This window comes from Emydura macquarii, unplaced genomic scaffold, assembly GCF_026122565.2.
Source record: "Emydura macquarii macquarii isolate MOO-44397 ecotype Brisbane River unplaced genomic scaffold, CSIRO-AGI_Emac_v2 contig_554, whole genome shotgun sequence".
NCBI lineage: Eukaryota > Metazoa > Chordata > Testudines > Chelidae > Emydura > Emydura macquarii.
This window is the reverse complement of record NW_027130691.1, coordinates 5965588-5986061: the sequence shown is the minus strand read 5'-3', so window position 1 is coordinate 5986061 and position 20474 is coordinate 5965588. Positions and strand designations below refer to the sequence as shown.

The window sequence follows — 20474 nt, the reverse complement described above, 5'->3', positions numbered from 1 at the left end:
CACCTGTTCCAGGGGCATCTGGCTCTCCTTTGAGACTGGGGACATATTATACAGGGGACTCACAACAGTTTTACCTATTATAGATGTAAATGAGATCAGCTGCTTGGGTCCTGTTAGCCAGGGCCCTGCAGGGGGGAGTGGGGATGGTCCCTGTACCATGCACTCAGGAGCAGCCCGTGGGAGCAAGGAAGTGTTTTCCATTCCCCACCCAAACCCAAGGACTAGCCCCTCAGCCTGGTAGTGCCCCTTAGCGCCCCCCACTTCTCCCCTGCCCCACCCCTGCACAGCAAGTTCCTCTGGAACTGCTCTTTCCGGCCTGTCGCTGGCTGGCAGCAGCAGTTACTATGGGAACAAGCCTCAGATACAAACAGAGCAGGGGAGCTCCAGGCTGCTGAGCTGGGGCTGAGGCTGCTGCCGGTGAGGAGGAGGAGGAGGGGGGGTCCCATTAAGGGTGCTTTGGGGTGAGGCCTGGGAAAGGGGAGTTGTGGGTAAGCGTCTGTGGGAGCCAGGTGTGGGGGATGCTGAGCGGAGGAATGGGGGGCGGTTGGGGGAGCCAGCAGGCGTTGGAGGGATGTGACGAGTGAGCAGGGTCAGAGGGGCGATGGCAGGGGTCTGGATAAGGCAGCAGGAACAGGCGGGCAGTTCTTTGGCAGTAATCCCCGGCGGCCCCGAACTGCTGGAATGACAGAGGCACGTGGCAGGTGTATTTTGGGACTGCTCTTCCCAACTCCACTCCTGGCCCGTGGACCGGAAGGGCGGCAAAGAGACAGACCCTGCTTTCGGGCATGGGCGGGGAGCTAAATAGTTAATATCCTGGTCAGTAATGAGCCTTGCCCGAGATAAGTGTGTTTTGGCTTGTGCAAAAGTACAAGTACAAACCTGCTGTCTGGTTTCAGTGTGGATGCAGCCAAAAATCTCATGAGAACGGCCATCTGCAAAAGCTCTTTGCTTGCAAGATTTTCGTGTGGCTGTGAATTGAACTTCAGCCCAGGTTTGGCCATGAATCCAGACTCCAAAGTCAAGCCTAAAACTAATCTGGAGCTGAACAAATTGCAAATCTTTCGTTTTATCCCCCTTTCTCTAAATTATTATGCATAGACACTGTGACAGAGGTACATCTCTAAGGGGAACATCTCTGTCCCAGGGAACTACAGGTGCTTTACGTACATGCAGAACAGAACAGAACAGAGACATAGGATAATTCGAGCTGGAATAAATGACTATTCACGTGCTATAGAACCACCTCTTGGATTCTAAATGTTTATGTGATTGACCTGGAAATCTAACCTAGTGTTTGTGTCCATTTTTGTCTTCCACGTTAAAGGAATTTTAGTGCTCATAAAAGTAAGATGGGATGATGGGGTCTGGCTAGTATGCCAGGCCTAATGTAGGGTAGGCCCCTGTTTTCCTACACACAGTTCTGCCAACCTTTCTGGGCAATTGTGGCAAACTGTAAGGAAGTTTTAATACTTTGGACCAACTTTATATCGCCAGCTCCTTTTGTTTGGGGATTTTGCCCAAGATCAAATGTACTATTGAAGGCAAAGATGGCTGATGATTATGATGACACCCCGTTAGAGGAACCAGCAGGAGGAAATGAAGGAAATGAAGCTTCAGAAGAAACTCCACAAGATGAACAAGGAGCTCCTGAGACTGAATTACCCAAGCAGGTCACAGAAATGCCAGCTGAAGTGCTCGACGGTGATGCAGAATCCACGGATATTATTGAAACAGACACCCAGCCCCCGCCAACCCGAGCAGATGATTTCTCAGTGGACGCTGCCACCCCTGAGACACAAAAGAATGAACTGAGCATCACAACAGGTCCACATGTGAGTATGGATATCATATGACAGATTTCCTAGTCTCAGTTCGGATACCTGTGGTCTCACAAGAAAGGTGTATTCCATTCAGTGCACCTTTTTATTTGCGCTATTTTATATTTATATGATTCGTGCTAACTGAATCACACTGCGCTTATGTGGAGTTAAATAAAGCATCAGCAGGGTCAGATTCTACTGTCCTTTTCCTTAATACTACTCTCCTCCATCCATCCGGTTCCACAGAGTATGGCTCACTGAGTTCAATGGAAAATAACAGCAAAGGGAGATGTTATTGTTTCCAGTAGCAAATTCTATAGCTAAGAAGCAGTTTTCATTCAGTCCCCCATTTATAATCACTCATAATATTTTTAAACAAATTATTTTTCAGGCAGAAGCCTCCTCTGCTTAGTATCAGTCCAGTCATGAATATGCTTTGAAAATTTGAGCGGTGTTTTAGTTCTGAGTGAGGGAAAACCTAGCTTATTCCATATGCTTCCCTGAAATTTTGACACTCAGAGTCATGCAGCTCAGAAATAACTGAGGCTAGAAACGCCAAACTAGGCTTGTTTCTATGACAAGGTCCTGCACAAGAGGCTGCTAAAGAAGTTTAAGTTGTCATGGCATGAGAGGCAAAATATTGTCATGGATCAAAAACTGGCTAGGAGACAGAGAACAAAAAGTAGAATTAGATGGTCAATATTCATCATAGCAACAAATTAATGGTGGGGTTCCTCAAGGGTCTGTTCTAAATTAAGAGCTATTTAATATATTTCTTAATGATCTAGAAAGGAGGGCAAGTAGGTAAGGTAGCAAAATTTTTATTCTTGTTTTCCCTGTTATATAATGTATATGTGACTATATTAGCGTTCCTGTTGTTAAATGTGTAGTATGCAGTGCAGGGGATGTGCAGTGTTGCCAAATTAAAATTACTGGCAAATCTTTAACCTTTGCATTTCCTGATTTTTTAAAATTTTATTTCATTTTATTTCCCAACCTTAGCATTGTTTTGATATTTGTTCACTGTAACACACCATGACCACCTATGGCACTGTAAACATGATCAATAATTTTTTGCATGTAATGTAAAATGTCTGGGGCAGGGCGAAAAATATGTGTTCATCTGAGCTTTGAAATGATATGGAGAGTTGTTCAGGAATTCAGGAAAGCTGATCTAAATTACTGGAGCTGCAGAGAAGTATCTTGAACTAACAGCAGTGAGATTGAATGAAGGGACCTAGATAGGGTGACCGGATAGCAAGTGTGAAAAAATTGGGACAGGAGGTGGAGGGTAATAGGCATCTATATAAGAATATCAGGACTGTCCCTGTAAAATCAGGACATCTGATCATCCAGATCTAGAGGAGGCCAGTACTGCATGAACAGAAAAAGCATAGAGGGGAGAGGAGAGACATTTTCTATCAGGTTGTCTGGAGCAAATCTAAGGCGGGTTTTAAAAACAAGGAGAGAAATTTATTCATGCCATAAAATGGGTTTTTATTTTATGGTGTGACTGGAATCCAAGATGATATCAATAGGATTTTAATAACCAATAGAATTGTAGCATTCAGATTATGTCAAGCTACTGCATGATGGCTGGACAAGTTACAGAGGTGGTAAGGGAGACAATTCAGCATGGAAGAGATGGAATGCACTTTTCATTCTGCAAAGTGTACATTGAAGCTTTTATTCGTTTTTAAGGAAACTGTGGCTGATATCACTGAAGGTCCATCAGAGGAAAGAGAAGAAACTGAAGCAATAACTGGAACATTAGAAGATATTGGACAAGATGACCAGCAAGTGTCTGCAGTGCCTCAATGGGAGACTGAAGCTCCAACTATATTACCAAGCTCCACCAAGCTGGAGCAGGACATGCAGCAAATAGGTCAAGAGGCGCAAGAGAATGACCAGAAAAATCTGAGGGACAAAGACAAGGAGAGTTTAGCGTATCAGGAAAGCCTGAGCATAGAAGCAGATGCTGAAATGAGCCGAGAAGAGATAGGATCCCTAGAAGCACCAATCGCTTCCAGCTCAGCGCCAGGCGCGGAGGAGGAGTCACTAGTGTCCTTAGCCACCCCAGGCTTGTTGTTTGAAGAGGACAAGTACATCAAAACACATCCAATTGTGAGTATTGTACAAAGTATTATATGAAGCAGAGCCTAGAGAATGGGAAATTTCATTCTAGTGAAAAAGACCAGCTCATCACAGATGAAATCATCTTTTAGCTTCAAGAGAGACATAGTTTTGATTTTAAAGTTTATTTTTCTACTTACAGTAAAGATGCATTTGTAAGAGGTTGAAATCAGTGTCAAAGGTTATTCTGATGGCCTTTTGCTCTGTCATTAACCAGTATCAGTGGCATTTTCAGACTTCTGAGGAGCAAAACAGCTTTAATGGGTCATAGGGCAACTTATTGTGAGAAGGGTTTTGCTCCAGTGTTCTTGGCCAAGTGTGGTGGTGTGTGTTGCTCTCCTTCTCCCTAAGGGTGGCAGGGTATCAGTGGTGGTTGTCACTGAAGCATGTCGGGCTCCTTTAGGATCACAGATGCTATCTAAAAATAAGAGATTACGTTTTATGATAATTCTGTCACTGCCTGGCGTAAAGAAGTAACTATTTTCCTTACAGAGTTTGTCTTGGGCATTTGGTTACAATAGCCACCTCCCTGTTTACAGCCTGCTTGATGAGGAGCACAGGGTGATTCTATACATCGCCTCTCACACTGCTGTGATCCATGACATATTCAGAAACAGGCAATATCATCTACAGGTACTGAACCCCATTCATAGAGAACAGGTACTGAACCCCACTGCATTATCTGCAGGTAGATAATGGCGTAGAACCCCATGCACAGCCAGGGAAGTAGAAGATTCACATACTGTGATCTAAAAAACATTCCGATTAACTTTTTGTCTATCTCATCTACCCAGCATCAGCTGCATTTTCACTGTTCTGCCAGTCAAGAGAGCTTTAATGAGTCTCTGTTTTATCTTCAGCTGACTTGGCTCCTTATTGTACTTTGGTGTTATACAGCTCTATGCACATTATGATCTAATGATACTTAACAGGGAAATTTTATAAATTGTGTATGTGATTGCAGAGTGTGCTGCATATTTTTGGGCTCTGTATAAGTAAAAAATAATCCTGTTTGTATACTTTATATTATTTGAACTATGAATTGTATCTGCATTGAGCTATACCTTATAAAATACTTTTGTTATTCTGTTATGAATTATAAAATGTGTATATAACACTGTACATTTACTCTCTGCTTTATACATACAGAGAAGTCATGTTCTGCTTCCTGCCCTAGACTGCTTAGAGGGTAAATAATGCAAGACAAAACACAGGGCAACAAGTTCAGGAGAGAGGGACTGAGAGGAGTATAGATGGGATAAAGAAGGGTGGAAGTACTCCTAGATAAGGTGGGTTTGAAAGAGGAGAGAGAGAAGGACCTTGACAGATATGGACATGGAGACTGTCTCAAGTGCAACGTACAGTTTAATTAGTCCTTTGTTGAATGATGGCTTTAAATAAATGTTGTTCCTAGATCTTTTAAGGCACATTTCTTATTTTGACTTTCCAGGGTCACTCTAATTCTATTTCTTGTCTGTGTGTAAGTGAAGACAGGCGGTGGATTGCAACAGCTGACCAAGGACCTGATAATCTTGTCATTGTGTGGGATGCCTTCTCAGGGTAGGTTTCTAGATATTCAGGAAACCCTTCTTTGAGAACCTTCTGTCTCTCCTGTAGCAAGTGCTCCAGATTGCTCAGGAGATACCAATTTCTCCGCATTCTGGGTTACTGCCAAGTAACCTTCTCATGGCAGCATTAGCAAAAACCAAAATGTAGACCCACAAAGCAAGAAACAGGAAAACTCCTTGAGCCAATATAGTAGTTAAGTGATTTCAGCTTTTAGTTTAGACTAAACTAATTACATAGGCCAAGAAAGCAGGAAGGAAAACTAGACCAAGCAGCAAAGGCACCCATGGTGGAGGAATGGCTTCAGTTTCAAATCACCCCAGTGCAGATGGGGCCACGTGAGATAGGTCAGAACTCCCCTAGGCCAAGATTTTCAAACTTGACTCTCTAATGTTAGGCTCCTACGTCCACAATTGGGCACCTATCTTTACTCACCCATTTTTTTTAAATCTTGGCCCTAGTTCTTAAAATGCTGGGTGCTCTGAGGCTGTTAGATATAAGCTCCTCTCCCAGGTTCCATCCCAATTGCCACTGTTGCAGCTCCTTCCAGAACAGTCTCAATCAGACATCAAATACGCCGGAAGCAGGAGCTACCCTGGAAACATCAGTGAAATCCTAGAAACAAGCAAACATCAATACGAATTGTTCAGAAATTACAATCTGATGAGTTTCTCAAATATGAAGTTAACCAGGGCTCTGTAAGCTACACAGCATCTTAGAACAGGACCCCAGATTCTGAGGGGAGTGGGTGGGAGTCCTATGTGACAATACTTTAAAAAAAAGCCGAATTACCAGTGAGTAACTTCTCCTGCTTTAATGGTAGTGTAGGAGCAGGATTCCCAGTCTTGTTGTGTTTGGAATCTTATTTGAATTAGTTTATAACAGCTCAGGGTTATTGATTTTCTTTTCTTGTTTTCCCTACACCCCCATTATGGTGAAAAAGGGAGCTTCCAAAACGACAGGTCATAACATTTTCTGGAAAGGGTGGGGGGAAAGGTGAGAGCTAAAAGTAATATTCCAAATAGCTTTCACTGTAATTAGTGACTGTGTATGCTTTGTTCTGCAGGATTCCTGTGCGTACAATATTTGATAGTCATCCAGAAGATGGGGTTGGTGCCATTGCTATTTCCCAAGATGCTAAGTATTTGGTAACAGTTGGTGCTGGCAAAGTACAGGTAAAAAATGTTTTCTCTGTTGCATCCTGTAAAGATTGAACCCTGCAAACTTGAAACAGTGTAACTAGGAGGAGGATATGAATCATTTGAGTAAAACTGGACAGGTTGGGGGTTGGTTTTGCAAAATCATATCAGGTGGGTTTTGGTTTTACTAACCCAGAGGTAGTTCATATCTGGATATCATTTATCTTAAAGTTACAAAGTTCAGAAACATGTATACATCAGGATAAACTATTCTGACTTTGACACATCTTTGGTTAAAATAACCTGATTACTGTAACTAGCAACATGCAGTCCAGTCATCTTACATTGCAGGTAGAAAAATAACATGAATTTTTTGTTAGTTTCTGATCATATTGTCAGTCTGCTCCAATATGTGAGAGGTGGTAAAATGGGAGACCTACTTAGCAGTGGTGTAATGGGATTTCCCAGCAAAGTCACTTTTGCTATGCAATTCACAGCCTATAACAGTGCCAAAATTATGCCAGGGCTGAAGCTAGTGGGAGGTCAAACTAAATGCTAATGATGTCTCCCCCTTTTTCTGTGTACACAACTGGAGACCATCAAACTCAGGTTTGCTTGAGGTCATCTGAGTTAGGATTGGAACCCAGGCCTGCAGAAAAGCTAATGCCATTATCTCTTGCACTGTTCTGCACCCTCAGGCCAATCTTCACTGGTCAAAGAGATGGATTAAACATGGTTCAAATGTGGTTGCAGCAAAACTGATATATAACATAGTTTTGCACAATCTGTGGGAAGCAGAGCCCAAACTCTGTTGATCTCCAGTTCAAAAAGTATGTCTGACCTCAGGCCTGACCATGCTGGATATTCATTTGTGACTTTGCATACAATCAGTATCTCATATAATCAATTTTTTAAAATTCCATACTAACCCGCAAAAGCCTTCTGGGCTCAATTCTGCTCCCATGTTCGCTCATGCAACCCCGCTGACTTACTGGTTGCTGCAGTTTGAATGAGCAGGATTAGGCTCACTGAGTTCAGTAGTGCTTAAAAAAATCACATTGATGTTACTTTGCTTTCTCCTGCCTGCCAGAGAGTTTGCATTTGGAAGTGGACTTCACCTGAAGAGAAACCTATGTTTAGTGTGGAATTGCATCCTGCATTTGGTTATCAGGTGAGCAATTCTGATTGTCAAAGGGGCTCAGGAGAGTAGAAACAAACCATTGTTAAACACAGTGGGCCTGATTTACACGAATGTCATTCCTGCACTTGGAGCAGAAACGGGGCTGGGTGAGGGACAATGTTGTTGTTACATTCCTGTATTCAGAGGCTGTGCAGCCCCCAGTATATGTTAGAGCAGCCCCAGGGACACTGTAACTTACACTTTGCTTCCCATGACCCTCTATAGGTACTGAGAATGGTAATAGAGCAGTGTACTTCAGCCATGCCTATGACTCTCTGCACCAGCTGCGGTGACCTCTCAACAGCAGGTGCAAAGGAGAGCCCTGATGCTAGCTTTACACCGGCCAGGGAGGCACTCCTCAGAGGGGTCACACTCACAAGGTTCTTTGTGCTCACTTTAAGGTCCCATTGCTCTGCCAGAGTGGCATAAGAAGGCCTTAGTGAAACTGAGCATCAGGCCGTATGTGTCAAATTCGCTGCAGATGAACACAGTACGTTTTTAATCCGAATGGCTGTTTTGAAGCACAGCAAGCTGCCATTCCAGAGCATTCAAATGGAGATGTGTAAACGTAGTACACTGGCCAACGTGAATTTTAACCTAACTTTAACTTTTGAATTTCAGAACTACATTGTTTTTAATCCGAAGAATCACAAAGAACTAGTCAGCAACAGTAAAACTCAAGTGATATTTTATCTGTGGGTAAGTAGGCATAGGAGTTAATGTGATTTTGTAGTTCTTGTTCTACAAAAATAAGATAATTCTGTGAAGGAAAAAATGATCCCAACACTTTAATTACACTACTTTAATAAATAAAAGGGAAAAGCTGAGGATACTGAGCTCATAGAAGAGAGGGAGACATACTAAAGCTCTGTGTTCTAGAGAGGCAGCATGGCCTAGTGGAAAGGGCACTGGGTTGAAGCTCAGGAGTCCTGATTTCTGTTTCTGCCAGTTCTGTGACCTTGGGCAAATCACTTAACTTTTCTGTTTCCCCTCCAACTCTTTGTTTGTCTGCTTACTGTAAGCTCTTCAGGACAGTTGTCTTTTTACAATATGTTTGCACAATGCCTGGCCCAATGAGGCCCCAGTCTCAGGTGTGCTGACTAAATGCTACTGTAATAACAACTAATAATGTAATAACACAGTGATGGGCACGTTAGATAGAGCCTCTTTTTATTTTTAAATCAAAGTCCAGTTTAAAATGAACATTTTTATGTGGGACTAGTTCTCTGTATTTCTCCTCAGGATAGTACAAGTCTGCAGTACAGCGCTCCTCCTTTAACTGACAGAGTGAGTATTGTAGATGGACAATACCAGGTCAGCTGTTTTGCTTTTTTTCTGGCAGGGACAACGTGTCCTGTTAAACAAGCACCATATTGCTTGGTATGGTACTTTTGTGATTTATTGTAAAGTAACATTTCGGACATTGGTTGCTTGTGAGATGCCACATGGCTCTCTAGGGAACACTGTGGCTACTGGAGGGGACAGTCTATGGTTGCTGAGAGGTGAGGTCAGGGTGCGACTCCCAGAAAGAGCTGGGCTTGTTGCATCTCTTGCAGCAGGATCTTCCTCCCCCAGCCTGCATGACAGAATTGCCTCTGCTGGGTCCTGCCATGGGGTGGGGGGACACTCATTTCCTAATGTGGAGCCAGAGTGCTGCTTCATACTGAAGAGGCATGTGCGGCCAATAGCCAGCTGAGGTGGTAATACATGGCACTAACAGAGAAGTTCACCTATGCAGTCATTAGTTAAATAGGGTCTGATGCCCCTCTCTCCATCTACTGCGTAGAGGGAAACAAAACATGGGAAAGACCCAAAGTCCACTAGATGAGGGGAAGTTTTCCTTCTTCACCCAGCAAAGCCCTTCCACACGATCAGTATGTTGTTGGAACAGTGGCTATTCAGGAGCAAATGGAGCTGTCATTCTACAAGGCATGTTACTGTCTCTAACACCAGGGGTTTGTTTGAAGACTGTTTCCTACACTCAGATTTACGACGTTATTTTTTTCTCTCCTTTAGTTTCAATTAATTGTTGAAAACTTTGCCAGGGTTGGTTAGTTTGTACCTTACAGAGAATGCCATGCAGAGTCTCTGTGCTTCCTTTGCAGACTTTCAACAAGATGGTGGGACTCTTTAGTCAGTCAGTTTTTCATTTTAGCAATTTGCAAGCTCTCACAGCCACATCAGAAGGGAAGCTGGTGGTGTGGGACTCAGTCTGCCCACCGTCCATGTCTGCCAGCTTGTGTGTAAAACCACATAATATGAAGGCTATTAAGCTGATGTATGTGCAGAAAGATGCCCTCACTGTGCTTACTGCATCTGACAGGTAATGGATAAAATACTTTTCTGTTCCTGAGCTTATGTGGGCATTTAAAAAGCCAGTGTGTGCAGCTGAAATGAAAAATCAATGTTCAAACTGTTTTTTGCATGGTTTGTTCTGCATATATTTATACTGAACCATACACAGAAGTCTTCACCAAAGCAAACCTCCAATTCCAGTCAGTGGTAGTTTGCCTGAGTAAGAAATAGGTAAAAACTCAGTAAGGCCCTTGTTATCTTTTCATGTATTAAGGATATTGGATTGGAATGAAAACAGGATTCTTCTGCAACAAATAGAACCTGATTCGTCACCGGCTTGCACCTTCCACAGCCATTACACTTGTGCAAAGTGAATACAAAATTCTGTGGTGATAGTATTCTGCACCCACTTTGCACGAGCATCAGTGATGACACAAAGTACAAGGCAGTGGCAAATCAGGCCGATAGACACATCACAGGATCAGGGATATCTGTGTTAGTTAGTGAGGCCAAATGGTTGTGTATAGTCTAGTACAAAGGTTCCATTGGCATGAGTTTGAGAGTCTCACATTACTCATAAGTGGCAAGTCATATGGCTCACCTCAAACAAGTGAGAGCAGAACATTGTTGCATCTCCACGCACTGTCATATAATTTGCTTTTGCAAAATTTGAAAGAGACGTTTAAGCCAGGATTGCTTTTAGAGTTAAAGAGTGGGTTTTCCAATGCTCTGAGCAGTGATCTAATTGCTCCCAGTGGGAGATTTGTTCATAGGGAACAGAACTGGGCCAACACTGAGCACTTCTGAAAATCCCCCTCTCAATAATATTATAAGTAATATTTTCCATATCCTTTCACATGCAAATCCAGGTGACTTTAGTTAATAATATGCTGAGTACAGAACTTAAACCCACAGAAAATGTATTAATAATAATTAAAAGCATATAAAATATTTTATGTACATCCAAGTGCTGCAGTTTTAAGGTTCACTGCCTTGTGCCCTCTGGGACTGGGTCAAATTCACTGCTGGTGTAAGAAGGAAAACTCTGCTGACTTCAGATGAGTTGTGTCAGCTTTCACTGGCAGTAAATTTGGACAAAATGCTCCTTATTACTGGAAAGCTGAGGATCTCAGCTCCCTGGTGGGATAAGGCAGACATATTTGTTGCCCCACAAGGCAAGGTACCAAACCTTAAAACCATCAGTGGTCTAAAATGAAATGATAGAGAAACATAATTCATTGAATAGTAAATATAAAGCTCTTACTTAATAGAAACTGTCAAAATTTGTGAAATCGCCCACCCCATACCTAATACACTGGCTCCACAATTGTCTGTTAATTGCATAGGATCAGAATGGATTAACTTTGGCTATCGGGTGAATTATAAGAGCGGCTTCTGGATCTTAACCAGTAGAGGGAACTGATACACACTGAACATAAATGGTCTGACAGATTCCATCCAGTAGAGGGTAATGGTGCACATATGTTACAGTGCAAGCCAATACATTACAGCCCCCCAAGTATGATATGTTACTGTGCTTTCCTTAGCCATACCTTGGTTGTATGTTATATCCCACATGCTACTCTTTTGATGTATGAATTCTTAAAAAATCCCTACTTTAGATTTTCCTGTTCTCGCTAATAATTTTATTAAATATGTTTAGAAAATTTGTTGGTGAGATGCTGAATAGAAATAAAAGTCACAGAGGAAATTTTGCCAAATTTAAAATATTTATAGGGAACCCATGCAGTGATATTACTAGGTACTACTAGATACTTAACTCTAACTGCAGTAGTGTATCAACCATCTATGCATTCTATGAGGATTGCTAACTGGAAGTTAATGCCTATTTGAAATAAATACCTAGTACTTAATTGTTTACACTTTCAAAGTGCTGTCCAAACATTAATTGCCCTCACATCAGCCCCTATGAATTAGGTGAGTTAAGCACCATTATCCTTGTTTTACAGATGGAAGGACTGAAGCACAGAGAAGTTAAGTGACTTGCCCAAGATTGCTCTTCAAGTCCATGGCAGAGTCAGAACTAGAACTCAGGAATTCTTGTTTCCTAGTTCCATGCTTAGACTTCTAAACAATGCCACCTGTGGCATTGTCTAGAGGTGGTTTTTGATACTGTCTTCCATGACCTTCTCATAACAAACTAGGGAAATACAACCTAGATGGAGCTACTATAAGGTGGGTGCATAACTGCTTGGAAAATGTTCCCAGAGAGTAGTTATCAGTTGTTCACAGACAATCTGGAAGGGCATATTGAGTGGGATCCCGCAGAGATCAGTTCTGGGTTCAGTTCTGTTTAATATCTTCATCAATGATTTAGATAATGGCATAGAGAGTACACTTTTAAAGTTTGTGGATGATACCAAGATGGGAGGGGTTGCAAGTGCTTTGGAGGATAGGATTAAAATTCAAAATGATGTGGACAAACTGGTCTGAAGTAAATAGGATGAAATTCAATAAGGACAAATGCAAAATATTCCACTTAGGAAGGAACACACATACAACATGGAAAATGACTGCCTAGGAAGGAGTACTGTGGAAAGAGACTGGAAGGTCATAGTGGATCACAAGCTAAATATGAGTCAAAAGTGTAACACTATGGCAAAAAAAGCAAACATCATTATGGGATGTATTAGCAGGACTCTTGTTAGCAAGACATAAGAATTAATTATTTTGCTTTACTCCACGCTGATTAGGCCTCAGCTGGAGTATTGTGTCCAGCTCTGGGTGCCACATTTCAGAAAAGTTGTGGACAAATTGGAGAAACTCTAGAGAAGAGCAACAAAAATGATTAAAGGTCTAGAAAACATGACCTATGAGGTAAAATTGAACAAATGGGGTTTGTTTACTCTGGAGAAGAGGAGACTGAGGGGGGACATGATAACAGTTTTCAAGTACATAAAAAATTGTTACAAGGAGGAGGGAGAAAAATTGTTCTTGTTAACCTCTAAGGATAAGAAAAGAAGCAATGGGCTTAAATTGAAGCAAAGGTGGTTAAGATTGGACATTAGGAAAAACTTCCTGTCAGGGTAGTTAAGCACTGGAATAAATTGCCTAGGGAGGTTGTGGAAACTCCATCAGTGGAGATTTTTAAGAACATGTTAGACACTTGTCAGAGATGGTCTAGAAACTCAGATAATGCTTGGCTCTGCCTTGAGTGTGTGGGACTGGACTAGAAGACCTCTCAAGGTCCCTTCCAGTTCTACGATTCTATGTTGGTAGGATGCTAGCTGGTAGGTTAAGCATGTGTTTAGCTGGTGCTATACTACTACAGTGTCATTAGATATTAATTCTTTTTCCAAGGTATTGTTTCTAAAGATTAATGCAAGGGACTGGGAGTCAAGACTCTTTGGTTCTATTCTTGGCTGTGTCATTGATACATTGTGTGATTTTTGGGAAATGCATGTCATCTCTCTGAGCTTCAGTTTTCCCATCTATAAAATAGGGATGAAAATGCCCCGCAGCAGTGTTGTGAGATGTAAGAGCCTGATTCTGATCTCACACTAGTTCTACACCAGTGTAACTCCACTGATTACAGTGTAGTTACTCTTGATTTTACCAGTGTAAATGAGAGCAGGATCAGGCTTTGTGAAGTGTATTCCTTCCTAACAAGCCCTAGAGAAGTGCAGAGCATTAGGGTTTGTCTAAACAAACACTTAGTTTGTGGCAAGCTGGGGTATAAATCTATCCCACACAAGCCTGCCATGCTCCCAGTGTCTGCGTGGACCCTGATGCTGCATGTTAAAAGTTCTGTAATGCACTTTGATATACCCTGCTTTGAAACAGGATTAGATCAAAATGCCTCAGGAACCTGCTAGTGCGCAGCAGCAGGATCCATACTGACACTTAGTGCGTAGCACACTAGTGCAGGGTAGATTTACACACTGGCTTGCCACAAACTAAATGTTTGCGTAGATGAGCCCTTTGTTCTTCTGGGGCTCTTTAACAAACGTTTTCTGATTCACAGATTCTTGTCCTTCCTTTCAGCTATTTTGTAACCTGTGATGTCAAAGGTCATATTAAATTCTATGATGGCCAGCTGCAGCTTGTGAATTGGTACAGCCACTTTAAACTGGGGCCCATCCAATCCATTTCCTTTTCAAAAAACCCTCCCAGGCCTGCCAGCAGCAACTCAGACTACTCCAGTTCTTGCACTATAAATGGTCAACCATTTATTATAAGGTGAGAGTCCTTCTGTGATGGATCTAATCAACTGATTAATAATAAACTGTTGAAATGTTCAACAAGTAGTCAACAGATTTTCTTTGTTGTGCTTTGGCTTTACCAGAATGGATTGTAAATCCTAAATCTAGTTATGAAACTTTCGAGTGTGTAATTGTCAGTTCACATGATTCAGGTGTTAATATACAATATGATGGGTAGGTGAGGCTGCCCAATGTACTGTCTTCTCTGCAGGAAGGGCTGCATAGCTTTACATTGGTCATCTTGATGCAGAATCAAACCAATCCATCACAGGCAAGGGGCTGTGACCCCCTGCTAGTTAATTTTTGCCTCCCTTGTTGCCTGCAGCCTGAAACAGAGCTTTCTTATGCAGAGCTTTTGGACTCTTTTGACAACATATGGCAGTTTTAAATTTCACGTGTTCTCCCAGGAGATGTGAAGCATAGACAGACTCCTCTGTAAACTTGAGTTCTGCCCCAGGGAATAAGTATTTTCCCTATTGGTCTCTTCTGTCTGGCTGAGTCATTGCTGTCGTTTCCTGGTAGTGGCAGCCACTCTGAGAAGCAAGAAGTGGTGGAAAAGCAAAGGGAAAGGCTAAAAAATGCTCCTGCTCCCAGGGTCCCATCATCAAATGTATAGATGGATATCACAGCTAGCAACCTCTGCAGACCTTCTGCCTAACCAGACATTACAGCAGCCTCCTTTGGCCAGGCAGACACACAACCCCCCATCAACTATGGCACACCAAGCTCCACCACAGGACAAATGACTGAAAGGCCCTCCTGCCCCACAGGGGAAGTCAGAGCAGGCTTACAAATGCTAGAGAGAGACGGTGTGGTCTGAGCACAGGACTGAGGCACAGGAACTCCTGGGTTCTAATGCCGGCTTTTTCAAACATCTGCCTTGGCCTTAGGCCTGCTAAGTAGTTCCTGACTCCACAAAGAATCCTAGTGTTGTTAGTGAATGGCTCCTGGAGTACAGTAAAGGGTAGCAGAGCTGAGCTCTGAGAAAGGACTTCAGGATTTGGCACTTCTGTTGGGTCCAGTCTCCCAGATTTCAGGATGGCTGGCAACCATGTCCTGCTAAAAGTTTAGTAACATACAAGCCTGGTCAGTTGTTTGGTTTGTATATCATTGCTTATGTATGTGCAGAAACTGTCTTCCAACTGCACTGTGGGCACGGCTGAGTGGGTGGATGAACAGCCATTCTTTCCACTGTATTAGAGAGCAATCCTTCACTAAATTACTGATGAGAAATTAGCCTGCTGTGTAACTGGGAGGGAAAGAGCCCACCTGCCTGATTCATCAAATTGCTTCTATTTCTTCATGTTAAACAGGAATTTTATCCTCTCCACATTGGATGCGACAGTACTTCACATTACAGCAGATGGGACAAAACTGGACAAATTAATGGAGGAGGCCAAGGAAACTGTTAATGCCATTACTTGCCACCCTAGCCAGCCTCTCATTGCCATAGGAAGTCACTGTGGGCTGCTAAAAGTGTGGGACTACATGCAGACAAAGTACCTCATTAGCCGAATCTTTACTGGAGCCAGTATCCAGTGCCTCTCCTATGACCCTAACGGTATTGTTATCTTGATCTCACTGAACATTGAGCAACAGGTTTCCTGAGATGAGTGATCTGTGGAATAATTGTTCTTTGGTGTGCATTTTAGGTTCTTTTCTGGCAGCTGGTTTTACTGATGGAAGCGTTTACATCCTTGATTCTATTTCATTGGAGGATGATTGTAAAGAGTTCAAGTACTCAAGAGGTCCAGTAACTCATATAAGCTTCTCTCATGATTCCCAGTATCTTGCAACTGCTGTAAGTTTTTCTCGTGGTATATGTATATTCTCCTGGCAGTACATTTTGGTGGGACTGGAACTTCTAGGCTGTCCCATGATATAATCTTGAAGGAGAGCAGGTAGGGTCTCTTCCATTCAGAGCCCAACACTCTGGAAAGCTGCTCTCCCTTCCTTAAAGCTGTTCTGCTTTGAAGAGTGACTTTGTAAAAATGGCACCTTCCTCCTCAGTAGACCTGCTCCCTGTGTCTGTATAGAGCCTTACCTGCTGATTTTAGTGACAAAAATAAATGTTGACATCTCTTTACTCCTCTGAGCCCTGGAGAACTAGCTATGGGAGAGTGAGATGGAGTCTGGTCTGCCTCATGTATCATTAAGTGAATGGTTAACTCATTTTCATATTGCGGTGCACAGATTAATCTGGCAGTATTTGAAGGCAATGAGGTTGCATTTGGATGTGCAGAATCTTAATTACTGATGATGACACATGAGAAGGAAAGATCCCAGATTGACTCTTAGATCCCATGGGGGCTGGAAGTTAAGAAAAAAACCTTTTTGTTTATAACCTGATCACATTTGCTTCAGACTCACCGAGACAATCAATATGGAGCATCATGAGGCCATTTTTACATTCCCTTTCCAGAGCAGATACACACTGTAGTATATCCCTGGGATTGGTCAGTGGCTTCCTTTCAGGCAGGGCTGAAGATTTATTCTTTATTATTTTAGTTTTGTTCAGATTATTTTTTTCCAACTCAGGTGTGTTGTTGTTGTCGTCACTTTATTTACCTCACTTTCCTTGTGGCTTACAGAGCACATAGCTAGAAATGTATGTAGGCCAGACTAATGAGCTAAGAATTCCCCTGGCAGCTGGGGGAACACAACAGAGGCGCAGGCTGAAGATAAACTAAAATATTTTTATTGTCATTTTAGGATGAAAAATATTCAGTGACTGTTTACAAAAGAATGCTGAAAAATGGGGAAAGATCCTGGGAGCACCTAGCCGGGCTTCATTCGCATTATAAACCAATTCGAAGTATAATATTCGGAGTCCTTCTAGACAGCAATGAACCCAGGCTCTTAAGCCTTGGCGAGGACAGGCTGTTGGTAAGTCTGTTTAAAAGCCTACAAGGCAGCAGAGTTTACTGACTGGAGCAAGGGACTTGGTGGCAGTACTCCTGGATCCTGTGCCCAGTTCTGACTCAACTGGCTGTTTTGACCTTGGGCAAGTTACTTTAGCTCCTCTGGGTCTCAGTTTACTCATCTGTAGCCTGAAGTTGTTGGTTTTTTTCATGTATGAAACCCTGTGTGGTTTAGGTTCTGGCTGTCAGAGAGGCACTTCCCCATTCCACCATCTGAGAACAACTGTCCCCCTCTCATTGGCAGTCAGGGGGTTTGTCCCTTTGCACGTCTGGAGCTGGCACCTGGGCATTCTCAGTGAAGGGCCCTTGAGTCTGTCATCTGCACTCTCTCTTAGCCAGGTAGTCTCTCACTTTGGGCTTCATCTCATATTGCAAGACCTGTCTATTTACTCAGCGTGAAAAGCCTTCCCCCCATGCTCCATACCAGTTGCCTTTAGGGCAGTAAAGTTTCAATAGGGCATGGACTTATCCTCCCTCCCTAAGATGCAGAGCAGCAGAAGGTGCAGTGGACCCAATCTATTTCTGCATCCTTCTCTCAGGGAGGCAATGACCCATTAAAACATGTAGCATCAGATACGCCAGCCCAGGCCTCCAAAGCCTACTGTGCAGGCACACTGTCTCTGTGATGTGTAGGGAACCCTACACCCTTGCACAGGCTCCCCACATCCTTCCCACAGCCCTCTCCCCAGTGAAGTGACACCAATTCCACTGCAGTCAGGGTCCTCCGCAGCCAGGGGATTTGCACCTCCAGCTTTGGCTGCAGGTTCAGCATGTCAGCGGGAGCTGAGTTTCCTTTGCAGTGGAGTCTTCCTTGTGTTCCCTGTAATTGACATTGCATCAGCCTAGTTAGTTATAACCCATGTGATTTTCAATAATTATGTGAGCAGAGATTGCAACAGTAACATTTTATAAACTGCAAAAAATCTCCTCCCCTATCCTGCAGGGCTGTTGGGGATGTGAATTCGATAGCAGCAGATCACTAGCGTAAAGCAAAAGGTGCTAGCAAGGAGCAGATTACCATGAATGCTGACAGGTCTGTGCAGCTGTTTCACAAGCACCTTGTTTATTGTGTTTTATTCAGGTGGAGTATGATCTAGGCAGCAGTAGTAAAGAATACCTGGCAGTCCTGCGCAGAGACCGCATTGAACAGAGCGCGGTCCCGATGTGTTTGGCCTGGTACCCTCCCATAACTCCAGAAGCTTTTATTCTCACAGCCAATAATCAGTACAAAATGAAGCTTTATAATGCTACGACTAGAATGTGCAGGTAACTGGGGAAACTCAAACTCTGATTTATTTTCACAGTGAGTCAATTCTTTCTCCCCTTCCCCCCCAATCTTCTCCTCTCTGTGTGCACTCAAGATCAGTGGATGCTACTGAAGTTTGGCCTAAGGGACTTGCACACAGAGAGTCAGAGCTGGGAATGGAAGCCCAGAGTCCTGAGTGCCTGGTATCTATTCAAATCACTGGACCCCAAATTTTTTATTAAAAGAGAGAGGAAACTGGATATCATAGAGTCCTGCCTTGATGCATTGATTTCATTTATAAAGCTGCATGTGATACGAGGCTGCTGTAACCCTGCTTCCACTGTGCTAGCTACCAAAATGTCAACTCAGAAGGGTTTCTCTAGTTAGAACAGGAATCGTGCCTTGGCCAACACAGCTAACTAGCAGACTTTAAACTCAGCTGGCCCCTGTGTTGGTCTTCATATAAAGAAAATATGAATGTGAAGCCAGCATCCAGTCCAGCCCAAGTCCTTTCTTTGCTCTCCTAGCCAGACTAAAGGGACTGGCCTACTTTTTCTGCCCCATCCTGCTACAGCTGCCCAAATATCCTTTTAGCAGAAGCCGAAATAGTCCAGGTTCTTAATGAGTACCTGTAGCTAGATTTTGCTGGATGAGTGTACTCAGGACAGGATTCAGCTCTTAGGTCCCCCTTAAAAGTTTCCTCTGGAAATGACTGATTGCTGTGTAAAATATTTTTAATGGAATGGAAGCTAGTGCTCTCACAGAAGACACACTAACCATCCTTTGAGGATGTTAGTGACTGAATTAATCAGTGTTTGTAGAGATGATCCAGGAGAATGGTTCTTTAAAACCTCCTTTTGCAGGCTGGCCGTGAATGTTAACTCTCTGAGATTATTTAATGATGTGTAACTGTTGTCAGAGCTTAAAGAGCTGGATGTGTTGGAAGCTGAGTAGTTCGGTTCTTCAACCAAAAGTGCAAAGTTCCAAGGGGAAGCCTATATTTTATCTGGTGGGAGCCTGGCAGTTTCAGCAAAGGCCAAGAATTGAATGGGCCATGAAGACCAAACTCTCCTCTCACTCCAGTGGTGGCCCAAAGAGAGACACAGGGCAGTTGGGGTAGAAGATTTTGGTCTCTAAAGCTGTCATCTTGACACCTTTCACCAGCACTAAATTCACACTCTCACACTCCTATATACACGCACACACACACGTGTGCAATTCCATACTTATGCATAGCAACATTCTTATGACAAAAAGGATAAGATCCATGGAATAAATGAAAATATTGTTTTCCTTTAGAAAGACACTTCTGGGGCCAGCCTATGGGTCCCCCCTTGAGAAGATACAAATCCTTCCAGCAGCAAACACTCAGGATCCACAGAAACGATATCTGGCCTATATTACAAAAGATAAGGTACAGAGTCCCTATATGTTTATGTCAGATATGCTTTTTGAATGGTTTTGCATAACACTGCAAACAGCTATAACGTACAGATGCCATTTGTACCTAAGGGAGACAGACACCATATATTTAAGGGGAGGCAGTATCACCTAGTGCATAGAGAACTGGACTAGAACTAGGCAGACCTAGATTCTATCTCTGGCTCTGCCATAGCCTTACTGGGTAAACTTGGGTAAGTCACTTCCCATCTTTGTGCCTTAAGTTCCTCATCAGTAAAATGGGGTTAATGATACTGACCTCCACTGGAAAGCACTTTGAGATCTACTGATGAAAAGTGCTGTATAAAAGCTAGGTATTATTCTGTTTGCTGTTATAGTATTTATTATTTATAATAAAAATATGTTTATGGTGCTCCTTGCCATATCCTCTACATGTGTGTGCGTACAGTGAAACCTGCCCTGAGCAATTACTCAGCATGTGAGAAAAAAGCACAAGTGCTTGCCTAGGACAAAGGTTTGCCTGTTGTAAATACAGGTCCTTCGTGGAGGT

At 42.9% G+C, this 20474-nt stretch overlaps 1 protein-coding gene across 1 annotated transcript in view; it reads left to right on the top strand.

Annotated features, from left to right (window-relative positions):
• Window positions 1–1547: 1547 nt before the first annotated feature.
• Window positions 1548–20474, top strand: part of CFAP251 (cilia and flagella associated protein 251) — a 31350-nt gene continuing 12423 nt past the window's right edge. The window contains exons 1-15 of the mRNA XM_067539370.1: window positions 1548–1832; window positions 3522–3944; window positions 4446–4586; window positions 5404–5513; window positions 6586–6694; window positions 7749–7829; window positions 8460–8537; window positions 9081–9125; window positions 9944–10161; window positions 14139–14333; window positions 15670–15917; window positions 16009–16157; window positions 17069–17242; window positions 18359–18543; window positions 19823–19937. Coding sequence (XP_067395471.1) covers window positions 1548–1832; window positions 3522–3944; window positions 4446–4586; window positions 5404–5513; window positions 6586–6694; window positions 7749–7829; window positions 8460–8537; window positions 9081–9125; window positions 9944–10161; window positions 14139–14333; window positions 15670–15917; window positions 16009–16157; window positions 17069–17242; window positions 18359–18543; window positions 19823–19937 — 2556 coding nt within the window. The remainder of the gene's footprint in view (window positions 1833–3521; window positions 3945–4445; window positions 4587–5403; window positions 5514–6585; window positions 6695–7748; window positions 7830–8459; window positions 8538–9080; window positions 9126–9943; window positions 10162–14138; window positions 14334–15669; window positions 15918–16008; window positions 16158–17068; window positions 17243–18358; window positions 18544–19822; window positions 19938–20474) is intronic.